The 11,559-nt window shown below is 39.0% G+C and overlaps 1 protein-coding gene across 1 annotated transcript in view; it reads right to left on the bottom strand.

The window, feature by feature from the left end:
• Window positions 1–5,717: 5,717 nt before the first annotated feature.
• ELP4 (elongator acetyltransferase complex subunit 4) overlaps window positions 5,718–11,559 on the bottom strand; it is a 245,612-nt gene continuing 239,770 nt past the window's right edge. Inside the window, exon 10 of the mRNA XM_036764094.1 lies at window positions 5,718–6,732. Coding sequence (XP_036619989.1) covers window positions 6,601–6,732 — 132 coding nt within the window. The 3' untranslated portion in view covers window positions 5,718–6,600. The remainder of the gene's footprint in view (window positions 6,733–11,559) is intronic.

Genomic DNA, 11,559 nt, shown 5'->3' with positions numbered 1-11,559 from the left:
GAGAAGTTCAAAGAAAAGTTGATAGATAAAAAAGGTAGATTGTGTCTTCGATATAATCCAATTTGTTTTATGTCAAAATGTAAGTATTTGTCTTCCCTAGAAATCTCCCAGAATGATTTCTATAATAAAGTTAATTTCATTTATATTTGACAAGAATACTCTATAGATGTTTTATACACATTTTCATGCATCCTAAGTTTCTTTTTTGGTCAGCAAAGGTTAATTGTTCTTAGCTAGACTTGTACTGCTGTTCACAGTCCAATCATTTTTGTGCATCTAGAATTCATTCTAACCAATTAAAAGTGCTTGCAAGAGTTTGAAACTTAAGTGTTTTGCAGTTGTTCACAACTACATATCAAAATTAACCATTGTTGATTGTAAAAACCATGCCAAAGCCTTTGTATTTCCTTGATTATACTATTTTCTTTTTAACCTCATAGTGTGCTGGTGCAAATTTTGTTTCCATACTGGGGTAACATTTTCTATGGACTATTCTTTTAAATCAGATTCTGTTTTAAATCTGGAAGGCACTCCAGGAAATAATTCTTAGAGATCCACCCAAACCCGTAAGGTATGCATTAGACAAAGAAAATAAATCTGTGCCCTTGTATACCTATGAAATGTACACAAGATGGTTGGTTTTGGAAGAACAGGCTAAAGAACTAAGGATAGTTTACAAGGCAACAGGCTATTAAGTAGGCCTTGCTTTTCGAATTAGGGCTGGGATTTTCTATCTGGACAGACTTCAGTGGGCAGCCCATTTCCACTGTGGTTTCTCTGAAGTATATTCCAAAGTAGATGTGCTTATTCAAAACTCTCTGAAAGCTCCTGCTTTTCTCTGTCCTTTCTTTCCACCTCCCCCCCACCCCCACTTGCACAAGAGGCATCATTTCCCATTGAAACCCTCCAGCTGTTCCCATTTGAGGCTTGCTTTCTGTGGGGCTGTGTATGGTTGGAGAGTGGAGGGGGGATGTTGCATGTCAAGGAATAATGAGGGCAGACACATCGACAGGCACCCACAATGTGGATTGTGACTGGCTAGGAAAAGTTAAAGGCCGTCAGTCATTGGCAGCTGAAGCCAAACATTCTCACATCGATAGAGCTGGCTCATTGTTGGGCAGTTGTTATCTGCAGGGAAGAACAGATTTGATCATGTTTAAAGTGGCTTCTTGTGAGACCCGAGTTCTGAATCCAAGTAGAATGAACCCAAATAGACCTTTGAGAAGGGAAAGGGATCCTCTGAGGAGATTTTTGTCTCCAGGACACAGAAGCAGATAAACTTCAGGAAAAGACTGGGTATCCTGGGAGTCTGGGTTGAATACTTGCACATAGAGAAAACTCTGGGGACAAAGCCATGCTCTGCTGAATCACATTGTGTGTGTGTGTGTGTGTGTGTGTGTGTGTGTGTGTGCATGCACATGCATGTGTGAACATGTGTGTTCATGTGTACGCATGCTTGCTTACATACTTATATATGTATGCATGGGAGCCTGTGTGTTTAAAAGGCCAAAGAGAGGAAATATAGAAAAGAATTTGGAGAGCCTCTCCACCCTCTTTAGTAATAATACTTTAAAATGAAGAGATTACTTGGGGGCAAATTATCACGATGTAATATTTCTGATCATCTTCATATTTATGCCTTTTCTGTTCTTTTTGTAAATTATCACCCTGCATGTAGAGTTGTTCCACACTGCGATAGCCTATGTTTATTGCTCTCTCTCCCTTTCTCTCTTTTTCTCTCCCTCTCTTATTCCCATCTCTCTGATTCTTTCTTCTCTCTCTCCATCTTTTTTCTCTTCCTCCCCTCTCTTTCTCTCCCTCCCTTCTCTGTATACACAAAGGATATGCACATATATATGATGCATGCTAGTGAATTGTAAGCACTTGTATATGTGCAGATGTTCTAATACACACACATGCACATACAACATGACCCAGTCTTCTGTGTAATCTCTCCTAATGCCTATGCAGACATTCCCACCTCCTGACATTTTGTTGTCTGAATTTCCCCAGGGGACTTTTCATGCAAAATGAAATGATAGTGAAGGACCAGGAGGCTGTGTGGCTGTGTGTGTGTGTGTGTGTGTGCATGCCTGCACGTGTATGCACTTCTGGCCTTGACTCCCTGCCCCCAGCTCTGTAACCTGTAGAGGGGCTGAGTTTGGGGACAGTCAGACAGCTGGCCTTAGCCTCCCATTTTTCTGGCCTAGCTGACGATACCGTAGAGAGTGCTTGTGTATGTGGGAGCAGCCCGGCTGAGGCTGTGCCTGTGTGTGCATCTGTCCTTTGTGCCTCAGGAATGTCCCCAAGGAAATGGCCTGGTTCGGCCAGAAGATGCTGCTGTTCAGTGGAACCTGAGACCCTTCAGTCCATCCAGTGGGGTACTGCCCCCGCCCTGGGGAAAGATTTCATCTTCCAGAGGAAAGACTGTAGTGTGGCACTGGGGGCAGAGCTCTACCTGAACCAACCTGGCATAAACCCTGGGGCTGCTTCAGCTGTGCCTAGCCGTCAAAAAGCAGCTGGCTGGGAGAGGTTGGCCTTTGTTCACGGTTGAGTTGACTTATTTTGATTAATTTATTCACAGACATATTTATTTATAAATGGAAGCGCCTCAGAGATGGTTTCATGTGCTCTCCTAGCTCAGGATCTGCTGATGAGCAGGGTCCCTCATAGAACTCCTGGACTGTATAATCCATCCTTTCTCTATGGAATTGTTTTGCTCTATAGGAAGAGAGAAAGCTAATTGTTCTTTTAATAAACATTCTCATCAAGTGAACCTGAGTGGAAAAATATCTATCACAAAAATAGATTTCCTTGTCTTTAAAAAAGGGCTGATATTTCCTAAAAGAGAAGCCTCCTGACTGTTAATGGAAAAAAAACTTCCTGGGGCTGGTCACTAACAGCCTTTAGTTCTTCCTGTTTCAGTTGTAACTGGCTGCCCAAGATAGATCTGCAAAGTGTTATTTAAAATTCATCCTTGTTCTATGGAAGGATTTTTATCTTAGAGATGCCTCACACAGCCTTCTGGTTCATTTCTTTCTGCTCTGGGCATCAGTGTTGACAAGATTGAAGAAATGACTCTTCTCCACTCCAGCTGTCTGGATAATAACTTTGGCTGAACAGGGCTGAACACATCTTCTCCTTTTCCCTTTTTGAAAGGATAAACTTTGATCTAGTTGTTCAATTGAGTTCTGAACAACTTGGCACTTGGTTTTAAAGTTCAAAGAGTAAACACTTAGGGTTGGTTTTGTTTGCATTGGATGCTGTTAATGGTGGCCCTCTCTGGAAAGGAGTCGTTGGATACCTTGGGAATGTTAATGTTAAGGACTTAATCAAATCAATAGAGTGTGTGTGTGCGTGTGTGGAGGTGAGGGGGAGGGGGAGAGAGAGACAGAGAGAGAGAGACAGAGAGAGAGAGAGAGAGAGAGAGACAGAGAGAGAGAGACAGAGAGAGAGACAAAGATAGAGAGAGAGAGAGAGAGAGAGAGAGAGAGAGAGAGAGAGAGAGAGAGCATCTGAGGGATTCTTTAAAATGAGAAGATAACCAGGGGATTGATTTCAGATGGTTGCTTCCTCTTGAAGTAACCATAGCCTATGTGAGTTAGTTTTGGGAACCCCAAAGATCTGAGAGGAAAAGGAAAAATGTTGAATGAAAAAGTGGAAGTAGGAGATTGCATGGTGGTGACTATACAGAAATTCAGAAGGTCCTGAAGCTCAAGTATCTGAGTCAACTGAAATAGTCAAAATACTGACCTCATTTTAAAGAGTCAAACCTATTGGAAGGGACTAGTACTACACACCAGGTCTTGAAGTTCATATATACTAGAAATATTTCAAACAGCATGATGAAATCTTTGAAATTAAGTATATATATTGCTCTTCAAGTGGATAATTGAAAGACAAAAGCTCTCTTAATGTCTCATATTTCATTTAATATGAAAAGGGGTATGTTTAGAGATAGGACCACTTTTTGGGGAGATTAAGTTACTAAATCATCTTAGTATGTTTTAGTACAAATAATGTTTCTAGAAGTTAAGAAAAAAACTTGAACTGTTTGCCATTTAGGGAAACAAAAAAAAGTACCTGAATCTGATTTTCATAACACCTACATATTTTTATTTTTACAAATGCACTTTTATTGAGTTTGCAAAGTTTTTTTAATATTTAAATCAAAGGTTTAAATATGCATATTCAGTTCCTATAGTACTTATCTATTTGCAAAGCATATATTAACTAGTAATTGGCCATTAATTTTATAGACATGGTAGCCAGGGAAGTAAATCAATGACCTATTAAGTATTTTGACAAGCAATTTACATATTTGATGATTTCAGTTCATCTTTTCAGAGTCAAATCCAACATAATTGTTCAGTTGTGTTGGTATCAAATGAATTACAATACAGGAAAAAAGATTAGTTTTGTTAAAATAATAAGCTGACTACAAATATTCATTTGAATGCATTCAAATTGTTCATAATTACTTTCAAAGGACACAGCAAAGCTTTTGTTCAGTATTTTTTTTTAGTTATTTATAAAGCATAGACCAAATCAGTTCTTGAAGTCTGTTGAGATTTTTAAAAACACCTTTGCTTAAAAATATCAAAGCCTTTAAATTTTAACTGACAGATAAGGTCTGAAACTTTGTTTTGAAAAGAAAATTGATAAGAATTTGTGTCTTTAGAAATTAAAAGAAATGTAAAAAAAAAAACCTGAGACATTCTAAAAAAAAAAAAAAGAAAAAAACCCTGATTGTTACTACTAATGAAATAGCAGCTGAAAAAAAATAGTAGTCTTTTTGATTTTTATCACAAAAAATAAACTGGTAGTGACAGGATATGATGGAGAGATTTGACATCCAAGCAAATCACTGTCATTGATTCAATTATTCTAATTCTGAATAAAAGCTGTATACAGTATGTGTTTATGCTACAGTGGATTTTTTTAAGTGATTGACATTCATCATATTAGTTAGACAGTTTTAAAAGCTAAGTCTTTGTTTTATGCAATGTGGTCAAGAACAAATAAAGTGAAATTTGTAACATATTAAAAGTAGGCCACTTGAAAATGTTAGTTATAATCACATCAAAATAGAATAACATATATGAAAATATATTTTGGAAACCCAGTTTTCTCTCTTTTAGTCTTGAATAGCCCATTTAGAAAGAGAATTGGGGCTGAAAGACACAAATGTTGCTTCGTAAGTGACAGTCGTCAGTGCCTGTTCTGTGCCAGGGTCACCTTGAGCACATGTACAAAAATTCAAGAACATGGAAACATGACTTCAAGATGGAGAGTTATTGATACAAATATGATTGAACAAAATGTGTGCAGCTTGGCATGTATACGGATGATGGACTCACATCCTTAGCAAGCCTGCTCAGAGGAGGATCTGAATGAATAGTTGTTGAATGACCAACCTTCCTGAATGAACGAATGAAGAGCACAGCCAGTGCGAGGGGAAGATGAGTTAGTTGATTTTTTTTAATCCTCCACTATTTGGTTTCAAGTCTGGGTTCTGTGCTACTTTCCCATCCAGCTTCAGTGCCCCTTTTTTGGGTATCCCGGCATTAATAAAGCTATCAGTTTGGATTTCAATCTTGACCTCTGTTTGGTGACATGATTTTATAGTGCTGACTTCAAATGTTCAGGATTACTGTTGTGAGCTACAGAAGGCCACCAATTCCTTTTCTAGGTTGCACAAATTTGGATCACTTCAGTTTGTTTTGATACATTTATTAACCAACAAAGCAGATGCATTATCTTCAATAGCAATACCCTCACATTATGTTTGTCAATTTAATAATTTACATAACAGAAATGCATATGACATGCGAGTACACTTCAATATAGTCTTTATACATCTGCAAAATTAATTTGTCATGTCTTGCTCTGCCCGAACTATAATATTTTCATTGGAGAATGGTATTTTCAGAAATAACGGGTAATTACGATCCTCAGTTAAAATGAACACCTTTTTTGAACCTCACAAAGTTTCCAAATACTACCTGTTACTATTTTTTACATAGATTAAAAATATCTAAGCGCACCATTGTCCACTGTAGAACAGCATGACCTTTTTTTTGATGTTGAGTTTGTGTTAATTTATAAAATAAAATATTATTCCAACTGAGAATATAATATATGACTTTTTAAATACAAAAATATCATACTGATGCCCTCTGCTTTTACATTACAGTTATTTCTGAAAGCATCTTCCTCTTCTAAATTTGGCCCTAATTTGCAAAAAAGAAAAACAAGTGAAACCATCCCAAACAGTGGCTGCATCTGCTAATGTATACTACATTCTGCCCTAGCAGTTCCCCACCTCTCAACGATAAGGATGAAGGTATTTTTCATTGTTTAAATCATAGCTTTGAAAATGGAGAAATATTTAAGTTACAGTTTTCTAGAAAAAACAAAACCATGATTAAAAAAATACATAAGGAAGAAAACAGGCACCATTTTAAAAATCCTTTATGAATATTTAAGATTGTTGGGTTAAATCATTAAGGAAAATATTCACATAAGCCATGGGTAACCCCAAAGAGGGTATAAAGAGGGTGTCACAGGAGTCTGAGAGAGGCCACTGAGTAGCAATCCCTAGAAGTCCAGGCGCTCTTTGCCTCCGGCCATCACGCCACATCCCAGGCTCAGCTGTTTGGCGGATTCCACCAGATCCCGTTTGCTGGAGCGGCTCACTGTGTCTGACAAGTCTGGAGGCAAGTGCAGTCGCTGTAGCAGGAGATATTGGGGGCGGGGGGAAGAGGAGAAAAAAATGTAATTAATTGTGCTTTAGTTAGCATACTTCGGCATGCAATATTATGCTCTGTTGATCAGCATTCAGCCTTGCATATAAAATTCCCGCTCAAAGAGTTCTTCAGACTTATATCCATAAAATTACAAGCAATTCCTACTAGATTTTTACAAAACACAGTCATTCCAGAATGGGGATAAAAAAAAATCTTAACATGGAAATTTCCTGAGCACAACCCCAAACTTATTTTTCTTCATTGAACTGCAAATAAAATCATGGTTCTAGATAGTCACACATTTTAAATAGCAAGGCAAAACGACAGGACAAATGGCAACAGATTTGTGAGAAGAAAATACAGCTTTGAGGAAGAAGATAACGTTAGAACCCTTCAATGATCCTTGCCAGAGCTGCAAACTGCTATTTCATATGCTGTGTGCAACTTAATGTGGACTCAGTTAATAGGGAATTGGGAGGAACAACGTTTTCACAAATGCTTATTTCTTCTATGAGGTTCACCTCATCTCAGCTCTGATTTCTCCAGGACCTTACACTTTATAGAAATACAGACACTGTAAAAACCCAAACACATCCCAACACAAAGGTCAATGGTTTTCATATGTCTGCATCTGGCAGACACAGAATTTGTGTTAGGGTTTGACATGTTTGCCCACCATTCTTCAGAGTTAAGTACGTTGGGCCCAGAAGGTACCAGTGTTTTCAGACTGGCTTATGGATCTCAGTTTTCCCCCTTTGCATTTAACCTATTTATGGTTGTAGCCTGCTTTATACAAAAATGGTCCTTTTCTTTTATAAATGATTCACCAACAAACTGGTGAATCTATACAAGCCTCCCTAGTTCATTTGGAACTTGTCAATAAGGGAGAAGAATCTAAACCTATGACTTAGTGGAATTTAAAGCTGGAAGGAGTCTTAGAGGTCATCTAGTCTAACAGCTTAATTGAGGTTTAGAGGGAGGAATGACTTGTCCAAAGCCACAGCTGGTTAGAAGAGCCATGATTTGAATCTAGGTCTAGACTCCCAAAATAGTACTTTTTCTGCATCACCAAGAGCTCTTAGCTGAATCTTGCGGTGTTTCCTAAGGTTGAGAGAAGTATTCCTGAACACCAAGCCCAGTACTAAATCCAATATGCCAAACTGCCTCTGAGAATATGATTTAATTCATAAAACGCAATTTCTAGGAACCTCTCTGTCATAGAAGGTGAAGTATGTCTCTGTAATGAGTTAAAGGAAAGGGGGCCAAATATTGAAGGCACAGTGGCAACCTACCAGTGACAGCCAACCAAGTCTTCCTTTGGGTGGCCTGACTGAAAATAGCGCTAGAGACCTCCATTCAACATTGAAGGAAAAAAGTGTTCAGAAACAAAGTTGGAAGAGTAGAGTGATTCATCACATCATAACAGCAAGAGTTGGAAAGAACCTTAGAAATCATGAGCCCAACCCCTCTCATTTACACAGGAGAAAATTGAGGCCCAGAGTGGTGAAAGGGATTTGCTGAGGCAGCAGAAACCAGAGCTTCTGACTCCAAACTCAGGGCTCTTTATTAGGCAAAGTGGTCCACACATTATTACTGCAGTCTATTTGATGCCATTGTCTTCTGCAATCACAGAAATAAAGCAGCAAGACTTAAGAGATTACACATGCTTAAATGAATTTATAAAGGATGTTCTTTATTGCACCCAATTTCTTACTCTGTCTTTATTCTTTGCAACAGTTAAGAATCTATATAAAAGATAAAATATTGTGTCATCAAACATAAGGCATAAGAAAGGCAGCATGGGATAAGTGTTCAGGAAAGGGATCAAGTCTGGGCTCAGATAGGCGTGTGATCATAGACAAGTTAGTTAAGTTTGCCAAGCCTTAGTTCACACACTTGTTAAATGGCGATATTAATACATGCACTTCCCACCTCCTAGGGTTGCTGTGAGGAAGAGCTTTGTAAACTTCAGTGTTATAAAAATGTGAATTTTTAATACGCAAGAAAATTATGAGGACTACAATAATGCCTGATCTTTATGTAGTGCTTGAAGGTGTTCACAAAATGCTTTATAGACATCTCATTCGACACTTTGAACTATCTTGCTAAGGTAGAGATTGTGAAAAACTTCATTCCCCTTTTATAGATAAGGATAATGTATTCCTACCCTTTTGTGAATGGAGACACAGACTCTGAGAGAGTTTTGGTGATTTGGCCAAAGTCAAACAGCTAGTAAGTGGTGGAAGCTGACTTGGGTCTTTTATCCCTTCTTCAGCATTGTCTCCCCTCTTCCCAGAGCTGCAAGACACAGAAACTGATTGGCTTCTTCATCTGTGAGCCATGGACTTCTTGAGGAAGTTGTTAATGTTATTACAAGGGGGTCTATGGATCCACATGATACCATGCATTCTCATTTTTATATTTATTTAGCTCCAAACAAATATGGGCTGTGAACACATCTGCTGTGTGTGTGTTTGCATGGGTCCATAAAATATTTTGATGTTAAAAAGGGACTCTCTCACTTAAGATGTTTGGGTCTCCTGGATTAGGCCATGGGTATAAATATATAAGGGGAATTTATTTGCTCAACCACATTGCTTTAAAAAATGCATTCACTGGTTATTCCATTACCTAAAACACACCTTTCACCTCCCATGCATCATACTTGGTAAAATGGACCTTTTGGGTTGGCTAAAAATGGAATTAATATACTATAAAGGCAACATTGTGTGGTTTAGGATTATAATCCACGGCAAAGTCACCCATTTTTCCTCAAGTTTCTAGGCTTGCCTGGGTATCTTTGGCTAAAATTTTCTCCCACTGCACTCTTAGGCTGTGTGTGTGTGTGTGTGTGTGTGTGTGTGTGTGTGTGTGTGTGTGTGTACATGTTCAAATGCACGTGAGCTCCCTGGCTAAAAGCCCTCAACATCAGAAGATGAGAGAATGTTGCCAGTGACACTGGATTGTGCTTGAGTTTCTTTCAAGTCGAAGTGACTTAGGAGAAAAGTAAAATATTCTTGGTTAGGAATATTTTGATGTGACCCAACAGATTTGACAAACGTTTTATTTATTGTGTTGAAAAGGCACTGGTGGTTCCTGTTCAGTGATTTCCAAGGAGAGACCTTTGGAAAAACGTCAGTTCTTTGTGTCACTTTTCTTTTCCCAAGATCAGGCTGGTGGCACATGCTGCATTCTCCAATGACCAAAGTTATTGCCTTGATCCTGACCCTGATATTCATGCCTCCCCATGTGTACGATCAATGTCAATAAGGTACCAGTACAATAAGAAAGAGCAGAATATGACATGTCAGATGGACAGGTGTATAAGATGTTTCTGAATCAGTTATACATTCAACATGCAAGTGTGAGAATGAGTGTCACTTCCACACTTGCTTGATGGTCAAAATACTTGGTGGGAAGAAGGCAACACAGGACTGCGGGTGGCATGTGGAGTTCTCTAACTCCAAATGCAAATGTGGTAAGCTGTACATGTTTCTTGACCTTAGGGTGCCACAGAGGAATAATGTAAGACAATCATTACTGTACAAGAATGGCCTGTGTGATGCTGTCCTGACCAATGTCATCCCACACTAATGTCACTAAATACACTATAAACAAATCCCACTGTTACACTGTGAAGCCCACAAGGCTGAAATGGCATTCTGGCCAGTCCTCTAGAAGCAAAATGGACAGTCTTCAATGATTCTAGAGAACCCTTGAGCTCTGGTAGTGTTATCTTTCCAAATCAGCCTGCTACTCATTCGATGGATTATACAGTCCCTATGGAACTGCCTGCCCCAGAGTGCTGTTAACAGTGTAAAAAATGGGACCCATTAACCAGTTTAGGCAGATTATATATGAGCAAATCACTTTTATTTTCAATTGTTAGGCTATTCATCTTCCTCATTTTACCTATGGAACTTTGAAAGTGAGGGCTTAAAGTAAATGTACTTAAGATCCTGTATCATTTGATTGTTTTTTAGGTGTGTGGTAAGGAGGGACTGTAGGAGATGGAGATGGTATCTTGGCATCCATCCATTTCTCCCTTCCTTCCTTCCTTCCTTCCTTCCTTCCTTCCTTCCTTCCTTCCTTCCTTCCTTCCTTCCTTCCTTCCTCCCTTCCTTCCCTCCTTCCTTCCTCTTCTATCTGAAGTTATGGGTATTTCTGCAAAGTGGATTGCTTAATTTGTGAAATACTTTGGATCTTCACTGCTGTCTACACAGGCCTGTTAGATTATCTGAGGCAATACTGCTGGATAATCCTGCCCCTTCTGCTTCACAGCTGAGAGCACCAAGCAGTGAACTTGGCAAAGTACTTTGGCCATGGATGGGTAAGCCTGCCAAAAATCCACCATAGCCCTGTAGAAATAGCCTTAAAGAGGGAGGGGTGACTTGCCCAGAATCTCTGAGGATTTATAAGCTGAGTCAGTCCTACAAGCAGACTTCCAGATCATTTCCACTAGGTATCACTGGCTTCCTTAAGATCTGAGTACCTTCCGATCCTTTAAGGTCTATGGAGCGGACTTTCTGAGGGTCAGGGTCACTGCCTGCATCAGCTAGCTTGTCTCTTCTTAAGCCCCTGATCAAGCAGCTCATCCACAGCCACTCAGGAACGGATTTCCTGGCTCAACATTTACCTTCCTAACTCATTTTCTGTTAGCCTGCCAAGCTCACTGCTCACCACTTGCAGCTCAGAGACAGAAGGGGCAAGATAATGAATCTAGATTATACCTGGATTTGAGACAAATTGTAGGTAAATACCTATTAAAAGAAGTTTAATCAATTTATATTTATTTCATATTTTGCCAAGA

This window comes from Trichosurus vulpecula, chromosome 6 (assembly GCF_011100635.1).
Source record: "Trichosurus vulpecula isolate mTriVul1 chromosome 6, mTriVul1.pri, whole genome shotgun sequence".
Lineage (NCBI taxonomy): Eukaryota > Metazoa > Chordata > Mammalia > Diprotodontia > Phalangeridae > Trichosurus > Trichosurus vulpecula.
This window is presented reverse-complemented; position numbering and strand designations above follow the sequence as displayed.